At 41.9% G+C, this 20,273-nt stretch overlaps 1 protein-coding gene across 11 annotated transcripts in view; it reads right to left on the bottom strand.

The window, feature by feature from the left end:
* Window positions 1-20,273, bottom strand: part of AMPH (amphiphysin) — a 951,873-nt gene that overhangs the window by 157,891 nt on the left and 773,709 nt on the right. For all 11 annotated transcript variants that reach the window (XM_085607441.1, XM_085607443.1, XM_085607442.1 and 8 more), the window contains exon 13: window positions 2,067-2,090. In XM_085607441.1, the coding sequence (XP_085463567.1) occupies window positions 2,067-2,090 (24 nt within the window). The remainder of the gene's footprint in view (window positions 1-2,066; window positions 2,091-20,273) is intronic.

Below are 20,273 nucleotides of genomic sequence, written 5' to 3'. Positions count from 1 at the left end.
TTTTACCTTTGTAAACTGTGAACCTCCAGAAAGGGAAATTACATTAGTTAGTGTCCACACACTATGATTTCTGGATGTTCACATTGAATGAATTCACATTTTATTCTTATCTGTGCCGAAATGGATGGAAAGCAAATACTGCAGTGTATTAAGGCAGAGGGGGTGTGGTGTGTGTGTGGGGAGGGAGAAAAGTTATGTGAACAATATTCCAAAACAGGATGAATAGAATAAAAAGCAACTGCATGATTTTCATAATGGATGCCAAATGTATACATTGCTAACATTTCACGCAGCAGGGAACGAGTCTGCAAAGTTCATGAGAACCATAAGGTGCATGTATATTACGACGCATGAGTAGCAAGGAATGTGTTTGACTATTCAGATAGTAGTAAAGTGCACCCACGTGTACGTTTAATTTACACATTGGCTAGAGGTCGAGGGAGGGAGCAGTGAGGATGTCAATCCATGATCTGCTTGCAGGTTCCGCTTAATTTACTTCCAGTTGAACAGGCATGGGGAGTGTACAATCATTTTAATATGCGCTTAACTCAGGGACAAGCTACAGAAAATTTAAACCAATTTGATGCGATTTGAGATAAGGACATTTTCTCCATCTACGATAAATAGTTATTAGTTATCAGCGCAACAGGAGTATCCATCCACCATATGCACCAATTTCGGAAATACTGAGAAATAAGTTCCTTCAAACAAGATTTCCACTCTTGCCCACTGGAGTGTGCTACCAGAATATCTGAGCCAGAATACTGTCCCTAGCTCGGTTTCAGCTGACTGTTGTTCAATGGCTGCACCCCTACAGCAGGCCTGACTACAACACTTGGATGTAACTGAAGGTCCCCAATATTTGGATCTTGGCTCTCAAACAAGCCGCTGTTTCTGTCTACCTGTACATAACACGGTGTTATGTACAGGAAGAGTCTACGGTGATTAATGGGATAGAGGAGCTTGCAGGGAAATGGGCTTGCAGGAAATCCGTCCTGAACAAACCAGGACCTTGCCTATGTCCACTTGTCTGCTCACATCACTGGTGAAGTTTCTGCTTCATGTCTATCAACCCCATAAGACTTTAGCCAGAAGCATCGCAGGTGTAAAGATGTTCATGGAGCAGCTAAATCCTGAATTCCTGGCGGCGGGGTTCAATCTGAGAAAGAAGGTAATCCTCAAGAAGGAGTTTAACCTACTACAAATGCAACTAAATAAATCAAGACATATGAAAGACATAAATGAATGAATATCCTTCTTTCGGCACCTAAATGCAATGGAGCATGCACAGCAAGTTTGGATATTTACAACAATCCATGGGAAACAATGCCATGGGAAAGCAGAGGGCAACTAAGCAAAAGAATGGAATTTTACATTCAAGGAATTGCCACAAAAATAAGGGGTGCAGGACACATTCAAAGGTCCTATACACATTTTTTCCAAAGCAATGATGTCAGGTGGGTCAGAGGAAGAAGAGTGGTGAAAAAGCAGATAAGTTAAGGTCCTTTGCCACACCTCAATATTCTTTCCAGAACCACTGCTTGTTTGATGGAAGACACTCGGGTAACATCCGCACAAAGGACATGGAGTGTATCTTGCTGCTACTGCAGGCCATGCTGGCCGATGTTTCCACTAGTAAAGAACGTTTAAAAACTGGGAAAAAAGAATGGAAGCACAATTGGGTGGGGTGGGGGTGGGGGAGGGAGAGTGCAGCGATTGCACTATACAGGTGAATTTGGCACCCGAGAACGCTCTTAATTCAAGTGACTTAAGGCTGTTTCAGAGGTAGAGTTTTGCTGATAAGTGTGCTAGATTTGGTGCCAAATTCACCCTCATAGTTAACCGTGATGAGACCATGGATCCCACATAAATCAGGTAATATAAAAACAGCAACCAAAAGAATTCACAGACACGTAATCAAGTGTGATTAATTGAGGCGCAGTTTATATACATATTTGGGTGCTTTTATTGCACAAATTGTAGTGATGTAATAACAGAACCCAATTATCAGAGCTTTCACTACTGTCTGGCTAAGCATTATTATTGTTATTAATTTGGTGCCTTACCGTCCAGAGATCCCACGGTAATGTCTGAAAGTAAGCAAAAGAAAAAAGTAAGAATAAACCACTACACAGTACATTTGTAATGCTGCAAGTAGGCATCGCTTAATAGCAACCTTCGGTTTACACTAATATGAATTTGACCAAATTTGCTTATTTGAAAAAAGCAAAACGAGAAATAGCCCCCAGAGTCAGTCGAACTACAGACACACACATACACGCTCTTCATACACCATTACGTTACTATTCTTACATCCAGTCATAGAGGATTGCTCCAAACACACAATATAACAAGCATTGAAAATGCAATAGGTCTCGCCTTTGATTATGTTAAAGCCATTTGCTTTGCTAATGGTATTGTATAGCAAAGCAAATGGCTTTAACTTAATGAAAGGCGAGACCTATTGCATTTTTAATGCTTGTTCCTATTGGTCACGGTTACAGTGTCCAGGTCCTGAACGAAGATTCTACACGATATACGGGACACACAACTTAGTTTTCAAATATAAGTCAGGAACGTGAGACGTGAACAACGAGGTCAGAAAGAGAAGCAATGAATAAAAAAAGTTTAAGCGCATCAACTTGGGGAGGCTAAGTTGTGCGGTGATTATCTAAAGCTGTGGCATGAAGGTTCCAAATTGAGGCAAGTCCCATGCTGTTCACGTCTGAGAATTAGAGGGGATTCCACTGTCACAAAGAAGGTCTGGAAATGAGGTTTCCAAAGGAGTTATGGGTGGCGCCATACTTAAAAAAAAATAATTAAAAAAAACGTGCCATCCTGCCACAAGCGCTCCTCCTGAGCAGCCCTGCCTGCCGATCACATAATCTCCCCGTGCCTGAATGTGCCCTTGTCTACCGTAACCGGAGTTCATGTAAAGCGCTCCAATACCTTCAGGTAGAGTTCGCGCTATAGAAATCTGCATAAATAACAAGCGCTCGCCATCTGTTTTCACTCAGCCCCATGTTTACGGGGATGAGTGAAAACATATGGTTCCCACAAAGATAAGAAATACCCTCACGACAGAAGGAAAGCAGATGAGCCAGTCCGGGTGGGCCCGGACAAAAAAGCCAAAGGGAGGCAACCCAGAAAGCTCATTTCCAATGGCAGACCACCGTTTAGCATAAACGGTGACGCCAGCCAATGGAAATGAGTGGCAGGGCTTCAAGCTCTTTTCTAAAAGTCCTCATTAACAATAAATCTCGCCGAGGGAGCAACGCTAAGCGAGACCTAAAAAGAAACATGAAAGGGGGGGGAGTGGTATACCTCCACGCACTATTTCTCAACAAACTACCTTTCAATACACAAATTCCAGATACTTTTTTCAATTAGAAATTATAAGAAAGTAATATCCTAAATTTCCACTGGCAATATATAACGTTTTGACAACTAAGGACATTTTCGAAATGTGCTGCTGCACTAGGAGGACTGTTTAAAGATGTTTTTCCTATTGACTTCCAAGTATGAATTAAGTCTAGCGGCCTGGGGCAGATGGGGGCTCCTTTGTGTTTCACTTTTTATTGTGTGTTTGAAATCATGAGTATTATCTACACCGGCCTAATAATAACAATTGCAAACATCAGAATGTGGGCACATGGAAGATTGTTCGCAATACGTTTTGTGAACCTGTCATTAGAGTTACCTTTCTCTGACTGTAAACATTTTCATATTTGCAAGCATAGCATTTACAAAATGGACAATACATGCTGCCTATACAGGACACCAAGAAGGGTCCATCCTCCACATCTGTTTCTGCTGTGTCTTTGTGTTTAAGGGGCACCTGGAGGGAATGGTTTCCCAACAGAGCGGGCTTCTTAGGAGTCTGCCTGGTCAGCTGCGTCTATGTAGTGGTCACGGCTATGTATTCTGGAGTAAGTGAAAAGAGTGCCTTCCCAGTCGCGGCTGGCATGACGGGTGGGGAGGTGGGTAAGGTAAGTTTAAAATAATTAAATGTACCTTTCCGCTGCCGGCTGGGTCCAGCGTCTTCTCTGCTCTCCAGGAACAGGAAGCCATAGCAGGCAGCCAGGCTCCCTCCCTCCCTCCCCATAGCCAATCATTGGTCGGGACGCCAACTAGCCAGGGGCTAATGGGGAGGCCATTTTCTACATGTAGGCTGCATGCAGACTACATAGAGAAAAGATAGAGTGCGCATGACTGGTTTTGGCGGCCCCAGGGGTCTGACCAAACAGTCTTTGCGCACTCGGGAACACCACTCCTCACCTCCCCTGCCCCGCCCACAACCAAACATAAAATGATAATAACTGAAAGTTATTACTATTTTATGTTTCTACTTCTGGCACTGGGGTGACGCTCCTCCGCCCTAGTAGAGGAACCGCCCCTGTGCCCTCCGCAGAATGTCCTCTGAGGACAGTTTCTCTTTGCCAGGCCTGGCTGGCTGGATTTTAATTATTTATGGAATGCACTCACTTTGCTGTAAATCTGTTTTGATATAATATGAAAGTGCTGTGCTCTCACAACTCTAGCTGAACATACACATCATTATTGCTGTTGTGGCAACTGTGTTGTACCATACCCTTGACTCCCTTCAAACCTCCTCCATTGAACTAGGACATACATTCTCCGCCATATCTACCTGAACAATCAAGGGGAGTTAGGTGAACCACTTTTACTTTCTATTGCAGGTGCGATACTTTGGGCGCATTTTTCAAGACTTTGCTTCAGTGCAGAGTCACACAAAATGATGGAAACCAACGCAAAGTCTTGACAAAATAAAAAGTGTGTGCCACTAGACAGCCTGTTGGCATCCCAGTGCTGTGGATGAGAGCTGCAGCACCATATCTTAGAATGTGTAGCCTTGCGATGCTCTCTCCCCCCTGCACAATGCAGCACAGCATCTCTGGTTGCTGTGCTGGAGCAGAGTTTTCTGTTGAAAATTTATCGGTTTTTTTTTAAGCTCCAGTTTTGTCTATACGTGTTGACTAAAAAAAAAAAAATACTAATTCATAATTATTAATTATTTGTTTTGTGTGAAAATTCTAATTAACCAACCCGATTAACAAGAGAAACTACACGTGGCAAAGCACACATGTTGCTTAATAATAATGTGCAGGTTTTATTAAATGAATGTTGCTAAGTATTGTTTGTTTTAAAGCACAAAACGCTTTTGAAATAACGTGTACTAATGCTTAAATATGTTGCAGATGGCTAGTTAATTACATACACATAAGGGTATTAGTGGGAATTAACACTGTTTAATCATTGCGATGATGTAGTAACGTTGTTTGTATTTCTTTCGATTAAGATGGTTCATTTTGGCCTAAAACAAGATGGCTACCGTTTGCAGCCTGTATTCGAGTGATCGAATTTTGATGAGAGGGCCTTGCTGAACATGGTCGAGAGTCACCTGACCACAGTCTTCGCCTGGTTTAAAAAATTTCCGTGAGGACAGCAGTTCTGGGCGTAAGTCCAAGTACCTTGGACGAGGATAAGGTCACAATGAACAATGACAATGCTGCGGTGGCTCTGCTAGAGATATCAAGGAAGAGCGGATTCGAAAGAAACATTTGTAAACTTGAGTTCCTTCTTCCGTATTTTTATTTTTGTGATTTTTCTGAGCGGAGATTTTCCAAATGTAGCGATGCTACATCCTTTCCTGCTCGCTCTGCTCAGCGGCTCAACGGAAACTCAGAACATTTTATGTTGCTTTATTTTGTAATTTTTATTATAAATATACTAGACTAGAGAGGGTCTGTGGTCATTGCATTTGGATTTTTGAGGCCACTTCTTTCTGAACTTGCGTTGGTGAGGATCGATGCTGTGAGGACGGCGACTTGGGAGATTTCTACTAAGAGACCTGTCCTGACCCATTTATGACATTTAGCTAGAATAGGTAACTATGAGAATAATGATTTTATTTTGATTTGCCTTTCCATTTGAACTAATTTTAGATAAAGAATCATAATTTTAAATACAGTGTTGGTGATTATTTCTTGTCAATTATTGAGTACTCTATTGTGATTATTGTTGTTTAAATCATGACTCAGGACAGTATCAATTAGGTTTATCGACCTTGTTGTAGATGCAGGGTGTTTAGAAGGTTTCCTCTCTCATGGTTGGTACTGATAGAGTAATATGAGTGTATGTCAGTGAAATGGGCCCAAGAGTATGGTGAGTGTATGTGCGTGTATCTGTGAAATTACTCTATCCGTGGAAGTAGGGAGAATTTATATACCCTGATCTGCACCAATTTCCTGGTAGCAGAATTTGATGGTTTTGATTATTGTCTTGATCTGATTAGATTGCTTGTATATTGGCTTTTGATTTATTGATTATTGATTGATGTTGGTATATGTACTAATACTATATGTTGGAGTCGTCATGTTGAGTTTTATGTAGTGCTTCTGGAATTTGGGAGCTGGTGACAGTTCTGTAGTAGGGCAGAGGGAAGTATATGCTGCTCTCGGGAAAGACGGGATTGTTGGAATTACCTGTTCGTATGCAGGAAAAACGTGTGACAATTGAAGTTGCGCGTCACATTGTCTGAGTTCGGAATCAGTGACATCGTCGTGTGTTACTATTAGGGATATATTTCTAGTATAAAAGGAGTGTGTATGATAGCGAAGGTTATCTGTGAAACTCTGGTCTTAAGTCCCAGGGATCCGTAAGGTTTGCCGTTAAAGCTTATCACGGGAGGAGTAATAGGTATTCTCTGAGCTTGTTTGAAGGACTGGGCAGAGGTAAATGCTGCTTTGTTAATGTGTGATATAATTCTGTAGTGGGACAGACTGTTCGCTGTTCCCGGGAAAAGCAGGATTCTGTGTGCATGTACTACATTTTCTTGTATGAAAGTGCGTGAATGTATGAGCATTTAGTGGATTGTAAAACTCTTTGGAGCAGTCCTAGAGGAAGCAGTTACTGGATGCATGTTAGAAGGGCAGAGTAGAAAAATGTGCTACTGTGTCAACGAGAGTAATAATTCCGTAGTGGAACAGAAGTGAGTGCTGTTTCAGGGAAGAGATGGGATTCTTGTGAAAAAGATTTTCTTTACTATTCTATGGTTAGCGAAGCAGACAATGGAGATGTTTATATGTTGTAACTAATAGATATTGTAAAATTTTGACACAAAGTCTACTGAGAAGATTTTGTAAAGGAGGGGTAGACGAGTGACAGGAGACAGGAGCAGGAGCAACTGCAGCGACTGCTGACGTAATACAGACCGCGCTCTGATTGGATAGTAGATCAGAACAGTGCTCGTGCTGGGATTGGTGCGTTGGTGTGAGCCGCGCAAGGATTGGAAGGGGTACAAGGTGACGTAGACGCTCCAGGATTGGTGCGTTGGTGTGAGTCGCGCTGTTATTGGATTAAATATCGTACTGTACAGTTGTATTACGGAAGGGATTAGAAAGTTTTGGTAAACGCAGAAATGTATTACCAAGAAGAGAAAAAGAAGAAATCCTTGTTCGGAAAAATAAAGAGATGGTTTGACAAGGATAAAGATGTTAAAACAAGAGAAGGTGAATTGTTACCTCCAACGAAAACGCCTGCATCCTTTATGGTTGCGAGATATGGGTATCATACTTGTATATGGTTGGAGAATTGGGCTAGATATACCAAGGAAGATGGTGTCTTAGCATTCCCAGAACATGGTTCATTTAATTTGGCAGTGTTGAGAAATTTGCGAGAGAAAATGATGGGTCTAGAGCCTAGACCAAGGCCGACACAGTTTGAGGCTTTAGTGGAATGGGAAGAGGAAGTACATGAGCGAGAAAAACAGAGGTCTGGAGGCAATTATAGATACATGTTTGGGAGGAAACATGATCGTGAAACTCATCATGATCGGATGAGGAGATGGCGAGATGCTAGTATGTCAGAAGGATTATATCCTATGAGAACAGTTGACGAGAAGGAAGAAAGGAAGGGTATGGAGAGAGTTCCTGAGACAGAAGTGAGAAGATATGGAGTTAGTGATTATGAGGATGAGGTCTTGAATGACATGATTTACAAGAGACCACCTCCATATAGACCAGAACCAGAAGAGAGCACACCAGTTGTTTCTCCGATAAGAGATACATTGCGTATCATTGAGACAGAAGTTGTGACACCTGAATTAAGAAGTGGTAACCCTTTCAGAGAAAAAGAGGGAGAGAAAAGAAGTGGTGATGAGAATACGAGAGAATTAGCCAGAACTACATCAGAACTGACTGAAAGGATTAGGGAGCTGACGAAGAATCTGGAAGCTGTTACGGTGCCTGTAACCATAGGTCCGGTTATGCCTGTTTTTGATAAACAGAGGATGGGTGAAAATGATTTGGTAGTTCCATATATTGGGAATAAGATAACAAGTTTGGCTGGTCCCTCAGGAGATTCAGGAAAAAGGACAGTAGGTAATGATGATTTGAGACAATCCAGACGAGACACATGCAGTAGAGGATTAGAGGTACAGTCTAATTCAAGATTGGATACTAGTGATGCTAGTTGTTCAGGGATGCCAATGTTAGAACCACAGAGGATGCCAGAAAAGGTGGTTCCAGTGAAAAGAACTACTGAAATAACAGCTGAAGATTTGAATGATTGGATGAAAGTCCTTCAAAAGAGGGATAAAGATTCCCAGGCAATTGATGTGGCCAAGTTACGCATAGAATTAGAGGAGCTTGTTGTAGGGACAGTTCCTACAGACATTCTAAAAAATCATCATGATGGAGAATTGTTATTCATGTGTAAAAACATTACCTGGAGAGCTAAAAATACGCATGACAGGTTAAGAGCAATAGCGAATGAGCAAGGAGTTGACATTGATAAGGTGAAAGCATTGCAGAGGTCTTACAGGATGGATTTTACAGACAAGGATATCGAAAATTTGAATGGTAATGGTAGAACAGGACAGATTAAAGAGATGATCGCCTTATTGCGAAAATGGGGTGACGTAGAAAAATGGAAGGATAGGTGGTATAGGATAAGTGAAGAATCAGTGGACAGGACTTATTCAGCATTTCCTGTGAGAGAAAAAGAGAAAACAGTGGATGCTTATCCTATGAGAGAAATACCTGGAGGAGGATATGTACATGTTCCATGGACCAGACAGGATATTCTATCAGTTACGAATGATTTCCCTCGACTGAGAGAAAAGCCCGTCGAGTGGTATAGGCAGGTAGACAGGTTTGTGAAATTGTCAAAAGTGCTGTGGATTGACCTGAATAGTCTGTTTGATATAATTGTTCCAGCAGATTTGTGGGCTGAGTGTAAAATAGTTGTAAGTTGGCCTACTGAGGAATATCCAAGAGATCAGAGAACAGGAGCACCAGATCCAGAGGTAATGAGGAAGTATGATCATGTGATTGTATACCTGAAAAGTAAAGTACCTCCAAAAGAGACAGACTGGGTTAAGATAGATCGAACACATCAGGAAGCAAAATAATCAGTTCATGCTTTTTATGAGAGGCTGATACTGGCGTTTAAACAATTCAGTGGGGATGAGCACCTGGGTGACAAAGATTTGAGTCATTTTGTATACAGATTTGTATATGGCCTGAGACCTGAGATTAGTGAGAGAATTCGTGAGCATACAGTGGATTGGCAGAGTAAGAAAATAGATGAGATTCTGAGACATGCAAAATACTTCAGTGATGAAATTGAAGCAAAACAGAGAAAGCTGAAAGAGAAGGCAATGTGGGCACAAGTGAAGGTTGCGGAGAGACAAGAAGCACAGTTGGTGGAACAGGCAAATAATTCAGGGAATAGGCCCAGATATGCAGGGAAAGGAAAGGGGAATCTTGAGGAAGCGAAGAAGAAGTTCCCTTGTCACAACTGTGGCCAACTGGGACATTGGAGATCTGAATGTACCAATCCACCATTAGCTAATAACGAGAGTAAAACCTTAAATCAACAGGTGCAGAACGAGGGGAATAATCAACAGCAGCAACAACAGAAGGTTGTGAGACAGCAGAGCCAAGAGCCAAAACCGCCCTTGCCGCAGAGTAGAGGGTCACAAAAGTACAATCAGGATTCGGGATTCTACAATGAGGAGCAGGTAAACAAACCAAGGCGTTCTAACCAGGTACAACAGTATTTGTTAAAGAATGAAGGGAGTGAGTCTGAAGGTGATTATTGACGGTGCCGAGGAGAGGAGGAAGAGTGCATACTTGGTGCAACTCTAGAAATAGACCAGGCAGGACCATTTGTAGATGGGAAAATAAATGAAGAAAGTGTTACTTTTTTAGTAGACACAGGTGCGACAAGATCAACTGTCAGGTCAGCAGATATTAGAAATCTTCCTCTCTCGGATGAAGCAATCCAAGTAGTTGGTGTAGCAAATACACAAATCAGGACACGACTTACTGAACCAGTAAGGGTACAAATAGGGAAATTTTCGGAAATGCACAGATTTGTGGTCTGTGACACTAGTCCAGTGAACTTGTTGGGTCGGGATCTGTTATGTAAAATGAACTGTACAATTTTTTGTACTCCGGATGGAATAGCTTTTGAAACACAAGATGAAGATGTTTTGTACCGAATGACTCTAGATAATAGAGAAAGTGAGATGCTTGGTACATATGCTGTGTTTAATCCAGAGGATTTGCCTCAAGAGCTGAGAGACACAGTGAAAAAGACAGTTTGGGATTTTACTGGAGAGGATGTGGGATTGATGAATAATGTAGATCCTGTGAAAATTTCAGTGAAAGAGGGAATTACTTATCCTAACATTCCTCAGTACAAAATGACACCAGAAATAATTAAAGGAATAACTCCTATAATTGAGAAAATGATTCAGCAAGGAGTTTTGAGAGAACTACTGAGTAGTCCGTGTAATTCACCGATAATGGGGCTAAAGAAACCTAATGGGAAGTTCAGGATTGTACAGGATTTGAGAAAGGTTAACCAAATTGTGGTGGCATGTTGTCCTATTGTGCCAAATCCGTCAGTGATTTTGTATCAGATTCCACATGATGCTGAGTGGTACACAGTGATTGATTTGTGTCATGCTTTCTTTTCAATTCCATTGCATCATGACAGCCAGCCGATTTTTGCATTTAGGTTTGGCCAGCGTATTTTAGCATGGTGTCGAATCCCACAGGGGTACACAGAGAGTCCATCGATATTTAATCAGTTATTGAAAAAGTCATTGGAGAGTTTGATCATGCCTGAAAACTCAGTACTAGTGCAGTATATTGATGACCTACTCGTGGCATCAAAGACACGTGAAGCTTGTGAAGTAGATACCATAGCTTTACTGAATCATCTGGCAGATGGAGGGTTAAAGGTATCTCCAGCCAAATTGCAATTTTGCAAGAAAGAGGTGCATTATCTTGGACACAATATTGAAAAGGGTCTGAGAAAAGTGACTGATGACAGGATCAGAATTATCAGAGAAATGAAAGCCCCAAAGACCCAGAGAGAAGTGAGGATGTTTCTGGGGATGGTGGGTTATTGTCGTCAGTGGATAATTAATTTTTCGCTGATAGCAAAGCCACTGATTAAGCTGACAAAAAGTGAGATGAAAGACCCATTGGAACTAGATGGAGAACAAATGGCAGCATTTGAGGAGTTGAAGAGCAGAATGTGTGAAGCCCCTACTTTAGGTATGCCAGACTATGAAAAAGAGTTTGAGTTGTACTGCAGTGAGAGAAATGGATGTGCACTTTCAGTGTTAATTCAGAAACATGGATTACTGAGAAGGCCTATTGCGTACTTCTCATCGACACTTGACCCTGTAGCTGTGGGTTTACCAGGTTGTCTGAAATCTGTAGCTGCAACATGTAAAAGTCTGGAACAGAGTGAAGGAATCATAATGGGATATCCTGTAAGGGTATTCGTACCTCATAATGTGGCAATTCTTTTGACAAGAAGCAGAACTCAGTATATGTCACATAGTCGGCTGACTAAATATGAGAAAGTCATTCTGGGAGCATCAAATGTGACTCTTGAGAGATGTGTGAATGTGAATCCAGCAACATTATTGCCAGATAATGAAGGTGTGGGGATAAAGACAGAAGATGAATACAATTGTTTGGATGTGCTGGATTACTGTACAAAACCGAGACCAGACATAAGTTATCTTCCATTGCCTGAGAGTGATCATGTGCTGTTTGTGGATGGATCATGTCTGAGGAATGATGATGGTGTGCTGAGTGCAGCATATGCAGTGTGCAAAGTTTCAGAAGTTATGGAAGCATCACCATTGAAAGGAGTGAAATCTGCACAAGTTGCTGAATTGGTGGCATTGACGAAAGCTTGCGAAATTGGGAAAGATCTGAGAGTGACTGTAATGACTGATAGTCAGTATGGATTTGGAGTTGTGCATGATTTTGGCCAGCTTTGGCTACAGAGAGGTTTCTTGACGTCGAGTGGAACTCCAATAAAGAATGCTGAGGTGATTGGAAGATTGCTTGAGGCGATACAGCTGCCTAAGGAATTAGCAGTTGTAAAATGTGCTGCTCATGGACAAGGAGATGATTTTGTGACAATTGGAAACAGATTTGCAAATGACATTGCACAGTATTGTGCTAAAAATAATCACTCGATTAATAGGGAACGAGAAGGGGAAATGTCTTTTTGTTCTGTGATGTTTACTAATGTCCTAGAAACGTGGGATGAGGTGAAACAGTTGCAGGATGAGGCAGGAAAGGAAGAAAAGAAAGACTGGATCAAGGCAGGTTGTGCCCCAAGAGAAACAGATCATGTCTGGATCTATAGAGATGGTAGACCAGTCATGCCTAACTCTATGTTGTCAGCAATGGCAAGGATGTATCATGGCCAGGGACATTTGGGAAGGGATGCGATGATCAGGTCTTTTAAACAGACTTGGTACAATGCAAAGTTCAGGACGATTGCAGAAAGCATTTGTCAAAGATATTTGATTTGTCAGCAATTTAACACTGGGAAAAAGACAGTGGTGAGTCTAGGAACAATAGGCAGAGAAGGTGGTCCTTTTACCAGAATGCAGATTGATTTCATTGAAATGCCGCAAGTGAACAGATTGAGGTATGTTCTAGTGGTAGTCTGTTTGTTCTCAAGATGGGTGGAGGCCTATCCAACTAGGAGAAATGATGGAATAACAGTTGCAAAGTTATTGTTAAGAGAGTTGATTCCTAGATACGGATTTCCAGTAACGATTGAGTCTGATAGAGGTGGACACTTCTATAATGAGCTCATGAGTTTGATTTGTGAAGCATTGGGCATACAGCAGAAGCTACATTGTGCTTACAGACCAGAGGCTTCTGGTGTTGTTGAGCAAATAAATGGCACAATCAAGAACAGGATTGGTAAGATGTGTTTAGCCACTGGAATGAAATGGCCTGATGTCTTGCCTCTAGTGCTAATGACTATTAGATCTACTCCAGATAGAACTACTGGTTTGAGTCCACATGAGATCTTGATGGGACGTGCAATGCGTCATGCATTTGTACCTGTCAATAAGTTGATGACAATAACTGATGACATGATTCTGGATTATTGTAAAGGCCTGGCTGACGCAGTTCATTCTGTGTTTCACCAGGTTGGAGAAGACGCTACTACCCTTGAGAAGAAGCAAGCTCATGATCTGAGTCCAGGGGACTGGGTGAGGATTAAAGTGCACAGAAGAAGAAATTGCTTGGTTCCAAGGTGGGGAAGACCAAGACAAGTCATTCTGACTACGACAACTGCAGTGAAGTGTGCTGGTGTGAAGAACTGGGTGCATGCAAGTCATACTCTGAGAGTTCCAAACCCAAAGGATGGGACTGGTAAAGAGTATTTTGAAGAGTCAGATTCCAGTGATGATAAAGAAACAGAACCAGTAAAGAGAAATCAAAATTCTGGAAGAGCTGAAGGAGAAAGAGAGTCAGGTGATTCTTTCTTTCCAGGAGAAGCTTCAAGAGAAACATTGAGAGTTTCAAAAAGGAGATCAGATTCTGTGAGAGAGCCTGAAGTTCCAACAAGCAGTGGAAAAGAAAGAAGAGAAAAGAGCAGTTCCACAGAGACTACTCCTGAATCAGATGAGGAGGTTGAAAATCCACTTGAGATTGCATCTGAAGAAGTAGGGTCAGAAGAAGATAGAGAGGGACAGATTGCGGAAGACCCCCAAGGAGGTGTAGGGAACATTCTTGATAAGCTAGGTGAAGGGACAAGTAGACAGCAAGAAGATTGCGTGTTGGAGACCCGAGGAGGGAAAGAAATAGGGAAGTCTCAAACAGTGGTGATAAAGAGTGTGGAGCAAAAGAAAACTGCTGAAGAACAAGAGGCATTTGAAACAGAATCGGATGAGAGTGAAAATGAAAAATCAGAAGGTCGAGTTCTGAGAAAGAGAACTTGGATTGGAGAAAGAAATAATAAAGAGACAAGACCAAAAAAGGTTAAAAGAGGAGATCTTTGGCCTAACAACAGAGTAAAGAAGCTGAGATACAGACTGATAAGAGCAAATACATCGAAAGCTGAACAAGTGAATGAGGTGTCGAGTCAAAACGAAGTGAAGAGAAAGGAGCAAAAGGAGTCAAGAGAACCGGAGGAGATAAAGAGAATTAGAAGACCCAACCAAAAGTACAGATCACCGGAATGGTCTTATGTGGCACTGTCTGAAGGAGGAGAAGAAGAAGAAACAGTGAATCGAGACAATCCGGAGGGGATCTTGAGAAAAGTGGTTGAGGAAAAGGAAAATTCTGTTGGAATCTTAAAAGTTATCCTGACTGACATTGGAGAAGAGTCAGATGCACAGGATGTTGTTGATGATCTGATACAATTTGATATTGCTGAAGAAGGAGTGAAGAACGGATGAATATCCAAATTGAGTGAACTGAAGAAATCACTTGGTGAAAAGTGAAAAGGAGAAAGTCTGAAATTTAGCTGTCTGAAGTAATCCAGAAATAAAGAATTGCAGTAGTGGAGTAGTAGAGGCTAAGTCAAAAGACACGGTCAAAGTAGTAAAATGGCTAACATAGAGAATAATCAAAGTAGATGTGCCTTCTTGAAAAGATGGTGTAGAATGTGCTGCTGCTGTACTGGATTAATAATGCTACTATGGGGTGTTTTAGCTTTATTAGTTACATTTAGAGTTACAATAGGTACATTTGAGATACATACTGAGAATGAGACTAATGTAGAGAAGAATTCACAAAAAGTAGTCCCAACTAGAATTAGTAATACTTACATGCATAAAGATAGGTCAATGAATGATTTTTCTAGTAATGTTTTTTCAAAATTGTTGTATGAATATGTAAAGACAATGGAAGTAAGGGATTGCTATGTATGTATGCAGTTACCTGCATCCGTTTCAGAGGGTGTTACTTATCACCATTTACCAGCTACGTATGGAATTTCATGTAGTGTGTTGAGTAGTGTTTTCTATTTGTTGGGGAAAATAGATTATGTGATGTCTAACAAGGATAATATTTTTGGGCAATTGTCTATGAACAAAAGGCTGAATCCAGCTAAAGAAGTTAACATTTTTGGTGAGATTTTTATTGAGAAAGAAGAATTAACATTAGATTACATTTTTAAGAATAATTTGACTTGCAGCTTGAAAGAAGAGGAGAAGGCTTTCTTAAACATGGTAGAGGAAAGGAGAATGAGCATGCATGAAAAGGCAGGGAAATATAAAATGAGTGAGACAATTTGGGACATTGAGTTGGGGAAAGAATTGAGGAATGGGGCTAGTCCAACGTTAGCTCTAGATGCACCACAGAAGGGTAAACTATGCATTACAAGGAAGAAATCCCAATATGATACATATTTTGTTGGGACTAGTGAGTGTCATGATACATACTTCATTGCGACAGGATGGGGTTTCAAGGGAGGAGAGGATCCAGTTTTCCCAGGAGTGTATTATGTTTGTGGGAACAAGGCTTATTACAGGTTGCCTGACCATTGGTATGGCACGTGTTATGTGGGCCTGGTCTTTCCAAAGATTTTTCATATAGATAGAATAGAAGATGAAGAACATATTAATTTACTAACACGTTTTAAGAGAGAAACTTGGTCAGAGATAGTGGGTGATATTTTTGGTGCTTTAATTCCAGCAGTGGGAATTTCTTTAAATGCATATGGAATTCGGAAATTGTCAACAGTGGTGGATCGCTTATCGACAAGTACCGCTGGAGGGTTTCTTTTGGTGAATACGGAGATGATTGCCGTACGTGCCATGTTTATGTAAAATCGACTTGCCCTTGATATTCTATTGGCCAAGGAGGGTGGAGTTTGTGGAATGCTGAAAGTTCAACATTGTTGCACTTACATTCCTGACGAAAGTAAGGACCTGAAGGTCTATATCAAAAATATTACTGATTTGCATGAAGAATTAGTACCACTGGAAGCTGAAAGTATCTGGACCAAAATAGCTAATAAAATAGTTGCTGTTAAGAGTTTTATTGCAAAAATAGGTAGTACTATTATAGGTAAGATATTGTTTCCTTTGACTTGTGTAATTGTTGCTCTATTGATACTAAGATTGGGGTGTTTGTGTTGTAAAAACAGGGGAGGGAAAAAGAAATAATCAAAAGAAATATTGAAAAGAGAAATAAGAGGTCAAAAAGAGATCCACAAGAAATAGAATTAGAAGAATTGAGGGAGAGTGTTTACTTGGAGACGAAGAGGGATGATGAAAGGGAGTCTGGTGTGTAGTGTTGTGAAAAAGAAAAAGACATTTCCAATTTCTCCTAAAATGGGACTAAATTTGACAAAAAAGATTTTTTGGGTTGTTTATTTGGTGATAATATCAAAAAGGGGGGATTGCTGGAGCAGAGTTTTCTGTTGAAAATTTATCGGGTTTTTTTCAAGCTCCAGTTTTGTCTATACGTGTTGACTAAAAAAAAAAAAATACTAATTCATAATTATTAATTATTTGTTTTGTGTGAAAATTCTAATTAACCAACCCGATTAACAAGAGAAACTACACGTGGGAAAGCATACATGTTGCTTAATAATAATGTGCAGGTTTTATTAAATGAATGTTGCTAAGTGTTGTTTGTTTTAAAGCACAAAACGCTTTTGAAATAACTTGTACTAATGCTTAAATATGTTGCAGATGGCTAGTTAATTACATACACATAAGGGTATTAGTGGGAATTAACACTGTTTAATCATTGCGATGATGTAGTAACGTTGTTTGTATTTCTTTCGATTAAGATGGTTCATTTTGGCCTAAAACAAGATGGCTACCGTTTGCAGCCTGTATTCGAGTGATCGAATTTTGATGAGAGGGCCTTGCTGAACATGGTCGAGAGTCACCTGACCACAGTCTTCGCCTGGTTTAAAAAATTTCCGTGAGGACAGCAGTTCTGGGCGTAAGTCCAAGTACCTTGGACGAGGATAAGGTCACAATGAACAATGACAATGCTGCGGTGGCTCTGCTAGAGATATCAAGGAAGAGCGGATTCGAAAGAAACATTTGTAAACTTGAGTTCCTTCTTCCGTATTTTTATTTTTGTGATTTTTCTGAGCGGAGATTTTCCAAATGTAGCGATGCTACATCCTTTCCTGCTCGCTCTGCTCAACGGCTCAACGGAAACTCAGAACATTTTATGTTGCTTTATTTTGTAATTTTTATTATAAATATACTAGACTAGAGAGGGTCTGTGGTCATTGCATTTGGATTTTTGAGGCCACTTCTTTCTGAACTTGCGTTGGTGAGGATCGATGCTGTGAGGACGGCGACTTGGGAGATTTCTACTAAGAGACCTGTCCTGACCCATTTATGACATTTAGCTAGAATAGGTAACTATGAGAATAATGATTTTATTTTGATTTGCCTTTCCATTTGAACTAATTTTAGATAAAGAATCATAATTTTAAATACAGTGTTGGTGATTATTTCTTGTCAATTATTGAGTACTCTATTGTGATTATTGTTGTTTAAATCATGACTCAGGACAGTATCAATTAGGTTTATCGACCTTGTTGTAGATGCAGGGTGTTTAGAAGGTTTCCTCTCTCATGGTTGGTACTGATAGAGTTATATGAGTGTATGTCAGTGAAATGGGCCCAAGAGTATGGTGAGTGTATGTGCGTGTATCTGTGAAATTACTCTATCCGTGGAAGTAGGGAGAATTTATATACCTTGATCTGCACCAGCTGCACTGCATTAAGTTATTTTTTAGTAAAGGTGCTCCTTACAGCTTGGTAATGCTTGTTTGTGCCTGTGACTTTATGGGCCATGAGAAAAACTTAAAGTCCAGAGATGTCATCTGCTTTAAAAAAAAGTGTATACTGCTGAAATATTTCCGTAAGAACTTGGGTTACTAGTTGAAGGGGCTGAAACCCTTCTCAAGGAGCAACCACAGTTCTCTCAAGGTGAAGTCACAAGCAAACCCTAAATTAACCTGTGCTCAACCCTCAGTTGGCTTGGAACAGCGCAGTCAGGCTTAACTCTGAGGTAATGTGTAAAGTATTTGTGCTACAAATCAAACTGTAACATAGTGAAAACACACCTCTAAAAGAGCTTACCATGGAATTTGAAAACATTGGGGCATATTCTCAAGGAGCTATCGCCGAGTTATCTGCACTTTAGCGCAGCCAAAGTAGCGATAAATCTATCGTCCCATACACAAACTGGTGCTAACAGCCCATATCACCAGTTTACCTGCAATAGCAGCCTCAAAAAACATCGCCACAGATGACCCCGACAAATATCGCTAATGATATGCAGAGTAGGCGTTCCCGTGCAAACAGCCGCGACTACACCACTCTGCAACATTCTCAACGACTAGCCAGTTCGGCGATAGGATGACAAAACATGCGATAAGGCGCGTTAGCTTCAAGAAATTAACACCTGCTCTAACCTGGTGTAAAGTCGTATGACAATCGGCACCAGACAAGGGAGCACAGCCCAGAGCCACACATGAAGAACAACAGATGCCATGGAGCTACTAATCATGCAGTCCAGAGCCCCAATAGGGCAACAACACCCACCGCCACCACCCCCAGGTCCGACCCCCCCATGACCACCCTACCCCCTCAGTACCACACAAGAGGCAGCGCAGACAAAGACAGCGGACCCTCAAAAAACGTACCAACCTCACAGACCCAACACCAGAGAATGTCATTGCCAACTACAGGCCCAAACGGACAACCATCCTCCGCATCCTGACCATCATTGCCCACAGGCCGACGGCACTAACACAGCGGACAACCAACATCCCACCTCAGACAACATTGCTGGCTGTGCTGCACCTTTTGCCTCTGGTACCCCCAACCAACTGCCGGCAGAGACGGAGGAGTCTCACAGCCAGCCCTATCCAAGTTCATCACAACTGTCCTGGATGCCATAATCCGCTTGGTACCCCAGTATCTATACCCCCCCACTGTGCAGGAACAGCTGTTGACCAAGCAAGACATCTACACCATAGCTGGCTTCCCGCACGTGTTAGGGGGCAATTGACTGCACACATGTCCTACCTGGGCTCCCTGGTGACACTGCACACAATTACTTCAACGGAAAGCACACGCATTCCATCAATGTGCAGGCAATAGTGGACCACCGGGGAATCTCCACCAACGTCGTCGCCAACTACCCAGGCAGTGTGCATCATTTCACTTCTTCCGACAGTCCTTCATCAACCAGCGCTACCAGGATGGCACCCATGGAAATGCACTGCTCCTTGGTAAGTACCAAATGAACACACAACACATCTCAACTCCAAAATCATGCAACTCACAACACTGGGAATGCACACGTTCCAAACTCACATACAACACGCCCAACAACATGCCCACCCACCAGACACGATGGCATAACTTACTGTGGCAACCTGGGCCAGCCATGTAAATGAGCCATCAATGGCAAGGCACATCAGCCAAACAATAGCAGATTGTGGGGAGAGGTGGGAACCAGGCATGTGCGAAGGAGGCAAGTGACCCATGAGTGAGAAGGTACACAATGCAAAGGGTGGCGTGGATGTGATGGCCAGACTGCAGTATGCAGACCACACACATATCCAGGTCGACATACACCGCTGGTGTATGGAGTGTCGTGACAGTGGATTTAACCATGTCACCCCAGCCAGTGGGGAAGATTGCAAAAATGTAGCTTGTTATGTCCCCCCTGTAAGTGTGAGCGGAGTGGGCTGGTCCGGCGTATGCCTGGCCAGCGTAGGGGTGTGAATAAAAAGCACGTAGCTCTGGGTGTGGTTCTCTTCCGGAATGCCCAAAGTCTCTGCCAGGGCGGCGCCTCTCACCCCACCATGAGGCCAACGCCGTTGTCGTGAGCAGAGTTGCCTGCAATCATGTGCGCCTGCTGTATCCCGGGCTGCTGGTCCCCGAACCCGTCCTGCCTGCCCCTGCGCACCCAGGCC

Source organism: Triturus cristatus, chromosome 5_2, assembly GCF_964204655.1.
Source record: "Triturus cristatus chromosome 5_2, aTriCri1.1, whole genome shotgun sequence".
Taxonomy (NCBI): domain Eukaryota; kingdom Metazoa; phylum Chordata; class Amphibia; order Caudata; family Salamandridae; genus Triturus; species Triturus cristatus.
This window is presented reverse-complemented; position numbering and strand designations above follow the sequence as displayed.